Source organism: Acipenser ruthenus, chromosome 15 (genome assembly GCF_902713425.1).
Source record: "Acipenser ruthenus chromosome 15, fAciRut3.2 maternal haplotype, whole genome shotgun sequence".
NCBI classification, from domain to species: domain Eukaryota; kingdom Metazoa; phylum Chordata; class Actinopteri; order Acipenseriformes; family Acipenseridae; genus Acipenser; species Acipenser ruthenus.
Genome location: NC_081203.1, coordinates 27,984,814 through 28,002,760, shown reverse-complemented (window position 1 = coordinate 28,002,760; position 17,947 = coordinate 27,984,814). Strand labels below are relative to the sequence as shown.

General features: G+C 37.3%; 3 protein-coding genes across 3 annotated transcripts; 2 read left to right on the top strand and 1 right to left on the bottom strand.

Moving 5' to 3' along the window:
- Positions 1–19: 19 nt before the first annotated feature.
- LOC117422601 (JNK1/MAPK8-associated membrane protein) lies at positions 20–4,852 on the bottom strand. Its single transcript, XM_034037790.3, has 7 exons — positions 4,681–4,852; positions 2,598–2,665; positions 2,140–2,294; positions 1,614–1,820; positions 1,310–1,491; positions 884–960; positions 20–645 (listed from the first exon to the last, which is right to left on the bottom strand). Exons 1-7 carry the CDS (start codon positions 4,703–4,705, stop codon positions 427–429), a joined length of 933 nt encoding a protein of 310 aa, XP_033893681.1. The 5' UTR covers positions 4,706–4,852; the 3' UTR covers positions 20–426.
- Positions 4,853–4,928: 76 nt separating this feature from the next.
- Positions 4,929–7,983, top strand: LOC117421952 (trans-L-3-hydroxyproline dehydratase-like). The gene is made up of 5 exons (XM_034036483.3): positions 4,929–5,697; positions 6,161–6,330; positions 6,832–6,954; positions 7,200–7,337; positions 7,545–7,983. The coding sequence occupies exons 1-5, from the start codon at positions 5,217–5,219 to the stop codon at positions 7,668–7,670; spliced, it is 1,038 nt and encodes a 345-aa protein (XP_033892374.3). The 5' UTR covers positions 4,929–5,216; the 3' UTR covers positions 7,671–7,983.
- A 134-nt stretch (positions 7,984–8,117) lies between these two features.
- Positions 8,118–12,618, top strand: LOC117421951 (G-protein coupled receptor 135-like). Its single transcript, XM_034036482.3, has one exon. It carries the CDS (start codon positions 8,715–8,717, stop codon positions 10,077–10,079), a length of 1,365 nt encoding a protein of 454 aa, XP_033892373.3. The 5' UTR covers positions 8,118–8,714; the 3' UTR covers positions 10,080–12,618.
- Positions 12,619–17,947: the final 5,329 nt, after the last annotated feature.

Genomic DNA, 17,947 nt, shown 5'->3' with positions numbered 1-17,947 from the left:
CAACAGCCATACTAGTCTGTTGGACATTCATATAGTGGTTGATTTTAATGAAATACATTGGTTACACAGTTAGCTGGGTGATTATTTTCAGCGATCAACATGTTCTTTTTACTCAGCATATTAAACATACAATGCTTAAATGAACTATCACTGGCTTAACACAAAATGTATACATACATAAATACAAACATATACCGTATTCCTTCGAATACTCGGGTAGTCAGGTCTTTTGGCGATTTTAATACACGCATCACTATACTGTACTCTAATTTAAGACACACTATTTTGAGAAGCACAAAAATGGTTGAAAAAAAAAAAAAAAAGTGTCTTAAATTCAAAGGAATACGGTACATTTATGCACTATAATCAGAAACCAGCTTCATTTACAAAAACATGTAATACATCGAGTTTCTGTTACACAATTGTTTAATGCCCATTCCCCCCTTCTGAGAGTATCCGGTTAGGCTCAGTAAACTTGGCAGTTAACAGGTAAAAAAGAGCAGGTGTTGGAACCAAAGCTAGAAGGGGGAGGTCTTGCTCTAGTTTATCAAGTCTGGAGATAGAGATGATTCCATAAGCATGTAGCAGCCAGTGACTGAAGAGGACAACCAATCTTTTCTTCTTGGCAACAAGGTTCCTAAAAGACTTGGGGCAGAAAAAAATAAATCAATACATCATTAAATAACTTTATTTCAAGTGTTATTGTCCTTTAATCTTTGTATGCTGTAGTAAAATCCTTAAATAAACACTGGCAAAGATTTCCCTTTGTTTTGTTTTTTAAAATCAGCAACTACCAACAGAATTACTGTAGCAATGAATTCCCAACAGTTGGGAAAAGTAAAACGAACCACCAGCGAATACACTTATATTTAAAGTTTCTTACCTGTATTTCTGAAGCTGACATGTAGACAGCCAAGGTAACCAATGACAACACCAGGATAATGTATGGAAACGCATAGTCTAAAATAGTAACAAAACAGAAATTAATAAACATCCCCATAAAATAATATTTTATATATATATATATATATATATATATATATATATATGCATATATGCATTAATCTATCTACATAAACACACAACTGTATTAGGACCTGTGAACTATGGCATTCATTTGGCCTTCCAGAATAAAAGAGACTGGGTATACCAGGAGAATGTCCCACACCAGGGAGAGAGAGACAGAGAGAGAGAGAGAGCATAGATAAAGACAGACACACACACACACACACCTGTCAGGTTATAGCCAGTTAAATCTGGATTTTCTCCCCCTGCTATGTACAGTACCAGATAAATGTATTATACTTACAAAGCAGGCCACCTCCAACTGCCTGTAGTACAGTCAGAATTGGGAAGAAGTACAGGGCAGCATATATGCTTTTAAATCGGTCTGATTTTCCCAAACCACAAGCAATCTTCTTTACCAGTAATGGACGAAGCATCATCATAAATACTAGGCAGAAGGCATAGTATATAAACACAATTGTATACCTGGGATCAAATGAATGAAAAAACATATATAATAAAATCAATGCATACTCTTTATTATAATGGTAAACTGTTAGATTAAAAAACATTTGTTTTCTCGTCATTCAAAACTGGTTAGTACTTACAGAGGATATACAGCTTCCTGGGTACAGTGCAGTGTGGTGACATAATCAGGACTGGGGTTGTAGAGCATTGTGTACCAGTCTGACAGCATCTGTACTTTGCAGGATCGGATAGACAGCATGCCAACTGGATCATTTACCAGGAGTGTGACAATAGCTGCTGCACTGCACTCAAACAGTGCAGTTATGTGTTGAAAAAGAGCACTGGAGCTAGAATAATAATAATAATAAACAACATTTTAGTTTAACACCTTTTAAAGTTTTTCTAATGCAACATTTTTTATACATTCTAGCCTTGATGACATTTGAGACAAAAGAACAATACCTTTGTTATGTAAGCATAACCTATGTGCTGTAGCCTAAAATAATGCATACACAGATATAAGACCCAGTTACTGGTTTATTTATTTTAGTGTAACACTACTAGTCAATTTATCGTTTTGCTTTAAGTTCTGAGCTGTGGTGCTAGAATGGAATATAAATACCCACTACATACTAAAACTACAGTCAAAAATATATAGGTAGCTACCTTTTTTTGCCCGAGTACCATTCAATGAAAAACCAGTGAAGAACCAATGGTAACAGGGCCATAAAGCCTAGGTAAAGCCAGTCATACAGCTCTGGAGACTCCACACACATACGACAAATCTTCTGACCATCAGTTCTTTCTCCTCTTGGACAAACCTTTAAAAGATTAACAGCATTATGGTTAATCTTACAGTTTCAAAAAAGCAGGGGCAAATTCAATACTAGGCCTATGTCATAATTAGTTAATAACACACCAATTTCTTCAAAACGTGCTCCCGCATCTCTCGTAAATTAGATAACAGATAAGTTCTTGGGGTGCTGCCCTGGGAACCTCAGTACAGTGTACCACTGTTTATCTGAACATCTGCCAAGCACAGCAACAGCCAATGTGTTTTTAAGTTGTTAGGCAATATTAACTAAACCTCACGTTTGGTACTATCAGTTTTCCTTTGTACTTACCCCACATTCTCCCTCGGTGAGGTTTAACCTGGGTCTTCCACAGTATAATCCTGGGCATAGCTTCACAGCTTCAAGGAAACAGGAGAATTATAGATACAGTACTGTGCAAAAGTTTTAGGCAGGTGTGAAAAAATGCTGTAAAGTAAGAATGCTTTCAAAAATAGACATGTTAATATGTTATATTTATCAATTAACTAAATGCAAAGTGAGTGAACAGAAGAAAAATCTAAATCAAATCCATATTTGGTGTGACCACCCTTTGCCTTCAAAACAGCATCAATTCTTCTAGGTACACTTGCACAAAGTCAGGGATTTTGTAGGCATATAGTCAGGTGTATGATTAAACAATTATACCAAACAGGTGCTAATGATCATCAAATCAATATGTAGGTTGAAACACAATCATTAACTGAAACAGAAACAGCTGTGTAGGAGGAATAAAACTGGGTGAGGAACAGCCAAACTCAGCTAACAAGGTGAGGTTGCTGAAGAGTTTACTATCAAAAGTCATACACCATGGCAAGACTGAGCACAGCAACAAGACACAAGGTAGTTATACTGCATCAGCAAGGTCTCTCCCAGGCAGAAATTTCAAGGCAGACAGGGGTTTCCAGATGTGCTGTCCAAGCTCTTTTGAAGAAGCACAAAGAAACGGGCAACGTTGAGGACCGTAGACGCAGTGGTTGGCCAAGGAAACTTACTGCAGCAGATGAAAGACACATCATGCTTACTTCCCTTCGCAATCGGAAGATGTCCAGCAGTGCCATCAGCTCAGAATTGGCAGAAAACAGTGGGACCCTGGTACACCAATCTACTGTCCGGAGAAGTCTGGTCAGAAGTGGCCTTCATGGAAGACTTGCGGCCAAAAAGCCATACCTCCGACGTGGAAACAAGGCCAAGCGACTCAACTATGCATGAAAACACAGGAACTGGGGTGCAGAAAAATGGCAGCAGGTGCTCTGGACTGATGAGTCAAAATTTGAAATATCTGGCTGTAGCAGAAGGCAGTTTGTTCGCCGAAGGGCTGGAGAGCGGTACACAAATGAGTGTCTGCAGGCAACAGTGAAGCATGGTGGAGGTTCCTTGCAAGTTTGGGGCTGCATTTCTGCAAATGGAGTTGGGGATTTGGTCAGAATTAATGGTCTCCTCAATGCTGAGAAGTACAGGCAGATACTTATCCATCATGCAATACCATCAGGGAGGCATCTGATTGGCCCCAACAACCCCAAAACATACAGCGAAAGTCATTAAGAACTATCTTCAGCGTAAGGAAGAACAAGGAGTCCTGGAAGTGATGGTATGGCCCCCACAGAGCCCTGATCTCAACATCATCGAGTCTGTCTGGGATTACATGAAGAGAGAGAAGCAACTGAGGCTGCCTAAATCTACAGAAGAACGGTGGTTAGTTCTCCAAGATGTTTGGGCTAACCTACCTGCCGAGTTCCTTCAAAAACTGTGTGCAAGTGTACCTAGAAGAATTGATGCTGTTTTGAAGGCAAAGGGTGGTCACACCAAATATTGATTTGATGTAGATTTTTCTTCTGTTCACTCGCTTTGCATTTTATTAATTGATAAATATAAACTATTAACATGTCTATTTTTGAAAGCATTCTTACTTTACAGCATTTTTTCACACCTGCCTAAAACTTTTGCAAAGTACTCTGTGTGTGTGTGTGTATATATATATATATATATATATATATATATATATATATATATATATATATAGTAATGCCAAATGTATGGAATGCAAATATGCCATGCATAAAGATAAATGTTTGACTACATTAATTATAACAATCGTGTACTTCTGCTCAGTACTATATGCAACATAAACACCGTAATAAATCGACACTATTTGTTTTCCAAAAACAAAACTTTTACTTTTTATACAACCGGATTGAGAAAATTGATATATATAGCATGCAAATAGATACATCACGACGTCAGTAACTGCTGGCACAGACACAAAGCGAATCTGACTGCAGTGCGGCAGGCAGACACTTACATAAAAAATATGTACATTTTTGTTTTACTAAACTAGCAGCACAGATAATTGATACGCTGTAGAAATCCGACTTACACATGTTTGAGAACATTTTCTGCATAAAAAAAAGCAGCTGCAACTCGTCGTTTCTCAGAGAAGCCGAAAACCTCCTCGCTACATTTAAGGCGTAACAGTCTCAGCTTTCTATAGGACTGACTTGCCGTAATATTTTCAGAATACGATCCTGCCCATTTTGATGAGTTTACACACGTGACTAAACAACCCTCGCTTTACGGAAGCTGCAAATGAACAAAAATCTTACAAGGGCATATCCGGTTTTTTTTGTTTTTTGTTTTTTTTTTATCGAGCACAGTTAAGATATTTTAAATAAATATTGATTTGCTTTAAATGTGCATAAAGACATTATTTTAAAAGGGCTAATACTTTCTACGTGACTTACATAGGTAATTCAGACAGAATACGAGCTCATATCTTGCCACACAAAATATGTAGAGGGCGGTCCAGGACGTAAGCGTGTAGGCGTGTTTTCCCATTTAATACGTCTGAAGTTTTTTGTAGTCTAGGTTTGTTTGCTTATGTGACGATTTTACTTTTTACGGAGTTGTGCAAGCATGGAATCACTAAAACTGCCCCCTCACGATGGGTCGGTCATTTCAGTAGTTGACATGCATACTGGTGGCGAGCCATTACGGATAGTGGTGAGTGGCTTCCCCGACATTATAGGAGGGAGCGTCCTGGCAAAGAGACGCTATGTACGTGAAAAACTTGACCATTTAAGGCAACTATTAATGTTTGAGCCCCGGGGACATTATGACATGTATGGTGCTCTTGTGGTAAAAAGTGAACTGAATGAAGCTCACTTGGGTGTACTCTTTATGCACAATGAAGGGTACAGCACGATGTGTGGTCATGCCGTTATTGCCCTGGGCAGGTTTGCTGTGGACTACGGTCTGGTCACAGCGCCTCAGTCGCCGGAAACTCAGGTGAACATTCATTGCCCATGTGGCCTGGTGAAGGCATTTGTCGAATACTCCAATCAGAACACTGGGAAGGTGAGGTTCCATAGCGTCCCAGCGTTTTCATTTGCTACAGGTAAGCATTTTCATAGCCATAGTTGCAGACAGTGAAATACCTCTTATGATGCTTTTTTTTTTTTTAAATAAGCAGTTATTACCATTTTGTTTTTCTTTCTTTTTTATGATGCTGTGCACCCTCATTGAACCTTGTTTTGGTCCTTATTCTCTCCAATCGAGCAAATGCTGAGTTCACATTAGCTGATGACAATAACTGATAATACTCCAGAATCTCTAAGATAATGCTGAGAGCTGAAAAATGAAGTATCAATCAGTCAAATACAATCTGAATCGTTAAAAGAAAAAAAAATGCTCTGTCCTTTAATAATTTACATGAAGAAATGTTTCCAAGTGAACACTTTGTCTTTTTTAAAGAATCATTGCCTAAACGTGTCTGTGGAAGGCTGATCATCTCTAATGGTTTATATAAGATCTGGATATTATTTTTATTATAATTTATATTTTTGGGATTATACTTTTAGATATTACAGTTGATGTACCTGGTCATGGGGAGGTCATTGTGGATATCAGTTACGGTGGTGCGTTTTATGCATTTGTCAGTGCAGAGAAGTTTGGTTTGGACATCAGTCATTCCAGAACCAGGGACCTTGTGGATGCAGCAACTGCAGTAACTAATGCTGTCAAAAGAAAGGTAGGAAGTGGATTGCAAAGAAACTCAACAGTTTTAACAGTAATTACAAGTGTCTTCATTCTCAATTGGGTGCTATGGTGTCCCTGCAAGAAAGTTATTTTTCACAATTAACCATCTGTTCCTATATTTAAAATACAGCAGAGGGGGTATTATTAATATTAGTAATAGCATTATTATCAGTCATGCAGTGCAACACAACACATATACCGGTGTTTCACTTTGAATTTGTTTGCTGTCTTTGTAAAGGTTAGTGGAATTCTGATTGTGATTGTGATTATTTTTCAACAATTGTCTGACTGGACTTGCCTCTGATTTCATCATAATCCAAGTTGACTTGCATCTGATTCCATTTGGGTCCAAGATTACCTGCAGTACATCAGCTAGTGCTTGGGGCGGCCTGGTTTTGAGTTGACTGGTACCCTAGAAAACTGCTTTTATTATCAGTGTAACTTGTAAGGTCCTGAACAAATACACACATGTTAAACAGGTTTATCTTTCCAGGTTAAACTTCACCATCCTAGCAGTCCAGATCTAGCTTTCCTCTATGGAACCATCCTCACAGATGGTAAAGATGCTTTTTCTGATGAACCTACTGCCAATGTTTGTGTTTTTGCAGATGCTCAGGTCAGAATTATTTATTTATTTTTTTATCATATAATATTTAATAATTCTGAAACGAAAAAAAAAAACATCAGTAAAAGGAATTGCCCTGTTGCCTCAGAAAAGTAAAAAATATATATTGACTAGTCAAATTTAGGTCCAGTGCTGCCTTCTTATTAAATATACTATACAGAGTAGCACAGAAAAGAAACATAGTTAAATTAGAGCAAGCTGGTGTAACAATAGAAAAACATTACTTTTCTCTATAGGTTGATAGAAGTCCTACTGGTTCAGGGGTGACTGCTCGAATTGCCCTCCAATATCATAAGGGTCTTATTCAACTGAACCAGACCAGGACATTCCAAAGTGGGGCCACGGGTTCCCTGTTTACTGGAAAAGCAGTGCAGGTAAGAAGTGTTAAATACATGGAAAGACCTTTCAAGAAACAATATCTGATCATTTTGTTTTCTTTAAAGTCACCAGCCTTCTTTAATATCTAAGTGACATTTTACTGAAAGTTAATGTAATTATTAGCAAGCAGTGCAGAACATTTTAACTGGCATTCCTTAAATACTGTATGATTTCACTGTGTGATGTCACTTTTATCTCTCTAGGAAACCAAATGCGGAGACTTCAAGGCAGTTACTGTAGAGGTTGCAGGACATGCACATTATACTGGAACAGCAAGTTTTGTACTGGAAAATGATGATGACCTAAAAAATGGGTTTCTTTTGAAATAAATCTGTAGCATGCATAATTACAGACTATAGGATCATTTCTAAATATATCTGTATACTTGGATTCAAAATGCTTTGTTTTATTTTATTCAATTAGCAGTGTACCACTTAGTGTGTTTCATATTATTACTAAAATTATTAGAATGTCATGTTTGTTGGAAATAAGGAAGTTTTTGTTTCATTCTTCAGAAATTCCTACCCATTTCCTAGAGGTTGTGTTTAGACTTGTAGTTTTGTGTACAAATTAAAGCATTATTGAGTAGTGTGCAAAAATGCATGCCCAGCAATCAATTAATAAAAAATCGATTTCATTACAGATGATGTATTTATTATTGAAACTATAATCCATCTTTCAATTTGTACCTTTCAAATACATATTTTTACATAGTTACCATGTAAAATGTGCTAAACATTTCACATGGTTAGCTGCTCAAGACTCCTATACACAATCCCCTTTTTACTGAAATGTTCAATTTCAGTCATATTTTATTAACTCATACTGTAAATTATCCTTTTTATTATCCAGCATGATTCACATTTCATGTTCATCTCTTGGTACAATTCATACGTTAATTTATTCCCCTAACTCCCTCCCACCGCATACATATACGTGAAAAGAGTACCGACAATCGACCTTCTTTTTTACAAAGTGCGTAGTAGTAAAATAAATAAATAAATAAATAAATAAACACAACGCTGCCTTGGCAACGGCCCGAAACGTCACTGAGTTGATCACAGCCACCAAAATGTATGCATGAGGGAAAAGGAGAGAGAGCGAGAGAGGGGCAAAGACTAGGAGTGACAGAGAAGAGCAAACGAAACATCACAGTTTAATGCAAATATTGCCCCCCGGGGAAAGCAACGTGCAACAGGAAAAAATGCAGATTCAGTCGAATATCTTGGGTGTTCCATACGGAATAGGGTCCGTTATAATAGGCTCTGAATAAAATAAAGACGTTTTGCACTGCCTGGTTTCAAACAAATGCAGCTATAAATATTGCAAAGTGATGAATCCTCCATTTCGTGGATTCCCCTCAGCTGAGCCCGATGGATTCCTCTGTGAACATTGCTCTGCTCAGCAACAGCTCAGAAGCTGACAGCTCAGGGAGAGACTTTATGCTGGACATCTTTACCCAGACCCCCGTCTTCAACACAATAACGCACCTCATATCAGACAACCAGACTGCAGGAGGTGACCAAAACCAAGAGCAACACGATGGGAAAGTCGCCCCGACGAGTTTCCTTCTCCATGGCATCGCTTTGGCATCTCAAACGTTGATCTTTCTGCTCATCTTTCTGCTCTGCAGCTTTGGAAATTTGGCAGTTATTGTTATCATCATCAAGCACAGGCAGTTGAGGACGGTGACGAATGCCTTTATTATGTCCCTTTCTCTGTCAGATTTTTTGACGGCCATACTTTGTTTACCTTTTTCTTTTATCATGCTGTTCAGCAAGGATGGACTGTGGATGTTTGGAGATGGCTTCTGCGTAGCCAATGGATTCTTTAACTCTTGCTTTGGCATCATCTCCACCCTGACGATGACTCTGGTATCTTTCGACCGCTATTATGCCATAGTGAAACAGCCGCAAAAAAAAATTGGGAAGAAACAGGCCGCCCAGTTGTTGGTGGCCGTGTGGTTGACAGCGGTATTTTTTTCGTTCCCATGGTACTTGATGGCAAAGACCACAGATAAGCTGGTAATTCACAAAAATGGCTTTTATCACTGCATGTATGTCTTTCATTCGGGCAGCTCTAGGATGGGCACTGCATACAGCATAACTTTAATTGTGATCTGTTACCTTCTGCCTTTTGCCCTCATGTGCTTTTGCCACTATAACATCTGCAAAACTGTGAGGCTGTCAGAGATCAGGGTGCGACCGGTGACCACTTATGCCCACCTTCTCCGGTTTTATAGCGAGATGAGAACGGCCACAACTGTGCTTATCATGATTGTGTTTATTATCTTCTGTTGGGGGCCTTACTGCTTGATGGGTATCATCACGGCTGCCGCTGATTATCGTTTTAACCCCGTTATGGACACTGTGGCTGTATTAATGGCGTGGTCAAACGGGGCAATCAATCCTCTTATATACGTTATAAGGAACCCCAATATCTCAATGCTTTTGGGGCGCAACCGAGAAGAAGGATATAGGACTCGTAACATTGCGGCTTACCTTTCCACACAAAACCAGAGCAGGGAAGCCAGGAGCCGCGCTGATAGGATTAGAGACCGGTATGCTAACCGACACGGAGCAGGTAGCAGAATGTCCTCCTCTAGCCCTGCGAACGGAGGGGACGTTACCATGTGGGCTTGCAAAAACCCTGCGCTGATGTTCTGTAGGGACGGGCAGCCAGACACCGTGTCCGAACCAGCGATAGCCAAATCTGAGACCGCGGATACTAGCCTATAACATTATTATCGAGAATTGATGGCAGGCCTTGGTGGCACTAAAACATCAGTAATTCGGACATAACCGTAGTTTTGGCAATATTGCTTAAATAAGAATGATGCATTGTTGCTGCAAACATATATGATATCAAAGTATTAACCTAATACAGTGAAATTGACCAGTATGTTATGGAAATCATGTGATTAGCTGCTGCAAAATAGGCAATTTCAAAGCCTTTCAAAGTGCCAATATGAAGCAGACAACACTGTGATACAAAACTAAAATAATCAGATGTTCTTGCTAGGCTTTTGGGGGAAACAAAGTGATTCATTGTGTTAATTTGTTTTGTGTTCTTCGATGGGAATAGAAACTTAAAGCAGTATTTTAAAGTGCCAAAAGTGTTGCTGTCAAATTGTTATTTATTTATGTATGTATTTAGTTATTACGTTTAATTGTTGTTTATTTGTAGCAAACCCTTGCTGCAATGTTTTCCTGACTCGGAACCAAAACCGTTTATATTTCACAATATTATTATTATTTGTTTATTTAGCAGAAGCCTTTATCCAAGGTGACAAGAGACCAGGGTGTGTGAAGTATGCATCATGCAGTCACTTACAGCAATGTCTCACCCAAAAGACAAGCACAAGGAGGTTAAGTGAGGAGATTTTTACAAGCCCTTTTCTTTAACCACCAGACCACACAGCTTCCTATACATTTTAAATAACAAATATTTGCTATGCATGCAAATGCAAATCAGATAAATACAAAACAACTACAACCTTATTTAATCAAAAACCTTACAAAATGGAAGCTTATTGAAGACCTGACTCAGTGGGCAGTGCATCTGAATGATGATGATGCAATGCATTTCTCAAAGTGTCTTCTTTTTTTCTTCTATTTTTCTTGTGTGTGTTGGTGTTTAATCTTGACAATTCCTGAAGATAGATGAACCTTGGGTGTCAACTGCCAAATCAGTGTTTTTAAAATGTAAATGTGTCATAGTATAAATTTGTGTGTGTGTGTGTGTGTATATATATATTTATATATATTTATATATATTTATATATTTATATAGCTCTGGAAAAAATTAAGAGACCACTGCAAAATTATCAGTGTCTCTGGTTTTACTATTTATAGGTATGTGTTTGGGTAAAATGAACATGAATATGAACTTATTTTCTTTGCATTATTCGGGGTCTGACAACACTGTATCTTTTTTGTTATTTTGACCAGTTGTCATTTTCTGCAAATAAATGCTCTAAATGACAATATTTCTATTTGGAATTTGGGAGAAATGTTGTCAGTAGTTTATAGAATAAAACAAAAATGTTAATTTTACCCAAACACATACATATAAATAGTAAAACCAGAGACACTGATAATTTTGCAGTGGTCTCTTAATTTTTTCCAGAGCTGTATATATATACACACACACACACACACTTATATATTTTTCTATACACAAAAAACTACTGGTATTGCAACACCTATATTTGAATTACAGATAAAGGCTTGCAGTGTACTCTGTATAAGAAATTCTGAAATGTTATTGTCCTCACTGTTAATATGATGTTATTATTCTTATTTGTTTTATGTGGATTGCCAGTATGTGACGGAAAAAGCACAAAGTCTAGTCAAGTAACTCACCCAAAACTAAGTGCTTATTTAGACTATCCCATATTGCACTCTGGATGCCTGCTGTTTCAAAGCCTTAATACAGTTTATGGAATAAAGAAAGAGTTCAGTTTTATATTGCCTTCTTAAGATTGAGGTTTGTTACTAGCTAGCCAGTATTTTTTCCACACAGTATTTAATGACTTAATGTATTATTCAAAATGTGCTATTGTTTGTGTTAAAATGTGGATGTAAGACTTCTTTTGTACATGCAATGGGAAATAAACAACTATCTTTTATGCATCACCTAAAGTGCTGTGAACTATTGCAATGTAACAACTTAAGGCTCAGTTGGTTGGTCTGTCAAAGCTCAGTCGTAAAATATATACAGATACACAGTGTATGTAAGTAAGGGTCAGTGGATGAGTTGCATGCAGGACCTACACACTGAATCAGCCAGATTTAGCACTATGGGGGTGCACATGGAACACGATCATTCTCCATAGGCTCTTATAGCTCTGACCAACTTCAAGTATCTCAAAGTTGAGGACTAACAACTTCTTCCACCAAGCCCTTCAGTTAGACAAAGGGAAGACTGATCGTGAAAATACATTTTAAACAACTTCTCAACACATTCAACTACAGTATTTAACAATTAGAGGCAATAAAACAAAGTGTTAGAATGAAAGATGAACAGTTTTACCATACATAAGTAGTTGCACATGATGAATCCTGAAAATTGAACACTATTACAGAGCTTAAATAGGTTGAAAACTATAGAAAAACAAGGATACATTTTTTTTTTAGTTTTAGTGTTTGGCAGTTTCAACTGCTGAAGTGCTACACCAGGCATGGACAAAGTCCTGGTCTTTGTTTCCATGTTGGATCTTCCAGTCCTGGTCTTTGTTCCAACCCTGTTCTAAATGGTTTAATTGAACCAATTCAACCTCCATCTAGACCCTGTATTAGTCATTATAAAATAGTGAAATGGCCCTCCAGGACTGTGTCTGCTCACCCCTGTGCTACGCCTTTGAAACCGCATGAAAGCAAAATAATGCATGTCATACAGAAATTTGCCACCAGGGGACTCCCTTCACCTAGTTGGTTCAATCCCAGGTGGGTGACACTGCTTTAGTACCCTTACTTTACCTAGATTGCTCCAGTAAAAACCCAACTGTATAAATGGGTAATTGTAAGTAAAAAATAATGTGATATCTTGTAACAATTGTAAGTCGCCCTGGCTAAGGGCATCTGCTAAAAAACAAACAATAATAATAATGTTATGGATGAAACGGGAGCTGTGCATTGTTCTCATTCTTATATTATTGTATACTACCAATAATATTGCCTTGACAATAATCAAATGATTCATGAGTAATAACGTCACACTTTTAAGGGACAATTTCTGTTATCAACTAGCTTACTCTTTTTTTTTTGATAACGTTTTGTTTATCTATAGTAGCTTATTTATGAACCGCTAAAACAGTTCAAACAACATCAGCTAACTAATTAATGATTATTAACTCCAAGTCATATCAGTGAAAGTTGTTGAAAGACACTTAAAAATATCATAGTGGTAATGAGATCAGATTTTATGTTGTTATTCCATTTTTACTGGTTTATAAACAGGTTACAATACATTACACAGTTACAATATATTAAACTAACTAAACACAAAATTAACATTTGTAAATGTGTTAATAATCTACTTTTTTTCCAGCTGGCCCAATTTGTTCTGCTTTTTCCAGGGAAATACAGGAGAGGGTATGAGATGTTCTGTTAAAAACAGCAAAGTTAATTTTGGAAAGGATTTAGGCACTTTTCTGCATGGAAAGTGATTAATCTTTCAAGCTGCACAAATTAAGAGCTAGAGGAGCTCCCATGATGGTAATAATGTGCATTAGAAATCTGGAATCCACACATGTGCAGTAAGACCATAAACTGGAAAGGAATGCATTACTTTTCCAATGCCATCCAAGATCAACCCCAGCCAAAGATTAGGAGATAACTCCAGTGATCCTGAAAGGAAGCGAGTGTGAAGAATCCTGGTGGGCCGTCGGCCGAGTAGCGAGAAGGATGAATTTCAACCTTTGGAATGCAAACCTTCAAACCAAATCAATGCAGAGAAAAAGATCACAAGTTTTCCATAAAATGAAATACAATTGCAATAACTGGCACTCTCCTCACACCTGTAGACCCCTTAAACACTCCGAGAATAATGCCCAAGTCATCTGTCTATTATTACCCTAATGAGTTATATATTAACTAACAATGGTTTTGGTATCACAAGCACATCAGTACAGGGGGCCTATAAAGTGTAGGCACAGTTTTTCATTTATATGAATATGAACACTGTATAACCATATAGGAAAAATGACCCCACTATGCTTAATTGAAAATTAACATACCAAAATATTAACATCTATAGATCTATGATATGGTAATACCTCATACTGGACAGTATTCAGCATAGTATATACAATACGGTGGTAGGAAAAATGATACTCAAAAAATTAAAGCTTTGAAGGACAATCTAAGATCTTATGTTCTGTATTGCAGAATTACCAATCTGAAAAACATACATATCTGATATCTCATCATGATAATTGAAATAAAGTGAAACCTTGTACCGTCACTATGTTTAGTACACAAAATTTTACATTTCATATTCATGTTTAAAACATACTCCAAACTGAAAAAAAAAAATCAGAAAGTGGAATAATTTTGTTAGGATAGTGGAAGAGCTTTTAATAGTCTTTAGCATACCATCTTGCTCAGACTCCACTTTTAATCTGGTGAAACTCATTTATCCAATCAAAACACTCCTGTGCACCAGCTACAACATTAAAGTCACCTAAGCCTATTTTTTTTTTTCTTTTGCTGTACATACGACCTAATTTCTGCAGTACAGGAAGTGAACTTTGCCAGGACAAGACATAAAAGCCTAGGGCACTGTGACCTAGATTCAGATACCTGATTTAAAGAAAATATATATTTTTCAGTAGGCCAGTGTATACATTATAGAGTGCATTCCTGTTACCAAGGTGAAATTATTTTTTTATAAGGCGATATATTGAATGTTATTATGATTCATTCAGGAGCTTAAGTGCAGCTGAAATGTTCTGTTGCAAAATCCTCTTAATAGGACTTTTAAGGTTTAACGTTTCCGGGATTATCATGTAGGCAACCACATTGACTGTCAATGTGCTTTTTATGTATTTATTTATTTGGTTTTAAGGCACAATAAAATCAAAGGTTCCAAGTTAGATACTGGCAACTAAAACCAAGCAACCCTACCCTACCCCCCCCCCACCGCATTTATGAACATCCTCTGTTTTAATAAGAGCTCTTAAGCAAACATCAGACCTCACCACAGCTCAGACTGCATTTTCCATCCAAAACACATTTTTTTTTAATTCAGGGTTTCAGAAGCAAGCCGTCTGCAAGTTTGTGTTGGATAGGCCCATAACCCAGACAGCCAAGATCTATTAATCTAGCCATCGGAACAAATGGGTGAAAAGCATGCCTGCTTTCTTTAGATGTGATGGGATGGACAGGTAAATGTAGTAGTCACAGGGGATATAATAGTTGCAGACTGCCAGTCTAAACAAGAACAAATTGTTAATACAGCAGTGCCTTGTATTTTCGTTCTTACATAATAAAAGGAGGCTTTCTAAGGTTAATATGTAGAACTACGTTTGTTAGCTTTGACTTGGCCATCTGAAACTTGAAAGTTAGTGCTGGGATGAACATGGGTTTTGAATTTTTTAAATAAAAAAAACATTCAAATATTCTTTTAATTTTAATTAGCAAAAGTATAGGTTATATATATACACACACATATATATATATATATATATACAGCTCTGGAAAAAATTAAGAGACCACTGCAAAATTATCAGTTTCTCTGGTTTTACTATTTATAGGTATGTGTTTGGGTAAAATGAACATTTTTGTTTTATTCTATAAACTACTGACAACATTTCTCCCAAATTCCAAATAAAAATATTGTCATTTAGAGCATTTATTTGCAGAAAATGACAACTGGTCAAAATAACAATAAATGCAGTGTTGTCAGACCTCGAATAATGCAAAGAAAATAAGTTCATATTCATTTTTAAACAACACAATACTAATGTTTTAACTTAGGAAGAGTTCAGAAATCAATATTTGGTGGAATAACCCTGATTTTCAAGCACAGCTTTCATGCGTCTTGGCATGCTCTCCACCAGTCTTTCACATTGATGTTGGGTGACTTTATGCCACTCCTGGCGCAAAAATTCAAGCAGCTCGGCTTTGTTTGATGGCTTGTGACCATCCATCTTCCTCTTGATCACATTCCAGAGGTTTTCAATGGGGTTCAGGTCTGGAGATTTGGCTGGCCATGACAGGGTCTTGATCTGGTGGTCCTCCAGAAGGAAGCAAGTTTTCTTCCAGGACAAACCTGGAAGAAAACTTGCTTCCTTCTGCTCTGACAATGTTCCCCAACTCTGAGGATTGTTTTTTCCAGCAGGACAATGCTCCATGCCACACAGCCAGGTCAATCAAGGTGTGGATGGAGGACCACCAGATCAAGACCCTGTCATGGCCAGCCCAATCTCCAGACCTGAACCCCATTGAAAACCTCTGGAATGTGATCAAGAGGAAGATGGATGGTCACAAGCCATCAAACAAAGCCGAGCTGCTTGAATTTTTGTGAAATAACCCATTTTTGAAATCTCTTTTAAGCATCCTGTTGTATAAACCTCAATATATCAATCCACAGTAGCTGTGCATGGTAACTGAAGTTTTGGGGGTTTTTTTTATGTGTATAATCCATAAAGAAAGATCAGTACTTTACACACTCTAGGTACAAGCTTCCACTACTTCATTTGTTTCAAAATGCTCATACTAATCCAAAAGGTGGAGCTGTTTTCCAAGGTTTCACAAGAGTGCCACCTGGTGGCCCGAGTCAATGTTTACTTCTATTTTTGGCAGAATCATTCATGAATTAAGAACAGTAAAAACAGTTTACACTTCAGCATCCTTTTTTTATTTAATGTTTTTGTATTTCAGGTCTATCTTACATTAGAAGGCAGTTTTAAATTATAAAAAGTCATATAGATAGGAACCCACATATAAAGAAAAGTTGTTCACACAATTTGTAGGAGGTTAAGGATACAAAGTGTAGTTTTATTCAAGGAAGAGCTGACTCATAGTTCTATAGATCCGTCTATTGCTTGTTTTGGTAGACCTTTTTTCATTTAAATTAAATAAGATGCAAACAGAAACAAAAACAGTTAGGTGAGCCCTGATCAGTAAAACTGCACCATTTTGACTTTAAATCGTGTAATAAAAATACAACTTACAGTTTTCCCATTTGAGTGTCTGCTACAGGCAGGAAAAATTGTAGAAATGATTATTGTATTGGCCACTTAAATGCGTAAATTTACCTAGCAAGCAAATAATCACCATATCCCCTGCCAAGAACTGGTGATTTGCTGAATAAAAAAGCCCACTTCTACATTTTGAAACTGGTGTTAAAAGTTTACACTAAGTTCTTCCTTTTAGGATCAAAATAAGGTTATGGTTTTAGTATACTAGTAATGCCTGGGTCCACAATGCCCCCTTCCATACTGGGCTTCCAAAAGCAGATTGCTTGTAGATTATGGGGTGGGGCGTTCTTTTTTCTTTTCATTTTTAATTACATTTTTATTTGATGTTTTCCCTTTGAGAAAGAGCATCCCATTTGAGACAGCATAGAATGTTTTTCACAAAAGCAGGGCATTTTGGGGTAACTTGGCAGTAACAAACATGCTCCAATAATTCTGTTTTTCAGTGCAAATGCTGCATTTGTTAGAATGAAAGCTTTTCCTCAAAGAAACAAAATATGTTTCTTTTGTTCAAAAATTGTCATTGGAGATTACATTATTCCAAGGAGGGAGCACAAAACAGATTTCCAATACTTCCAGATTTCCAATGGTTATAAAACAGTATCTGTCCCGTCGAAGAGTCGAACAAAAGATCCTGCAGTATGTGCATGGATGGGCATCCCTTCAGGATGCTTGAAACTCCTTTGAAGATCTGTTATCAATGCATGTCCTTCTAACCTCCATCTACGGTGCACCAGCGCCATATTCCAACTGTCTACTAGTCCAGTATTCAATGACAATAAAAAAAAAAAAAAAAAACTAAATAGTTAGGGCAGCCACAGGCTGATGATCCTGGTAATAAGTGGTTCTCTTCACTTCAGAAGGCTGAAAGCTTTAAATTATTCTCCATACTCTTCATTGAAG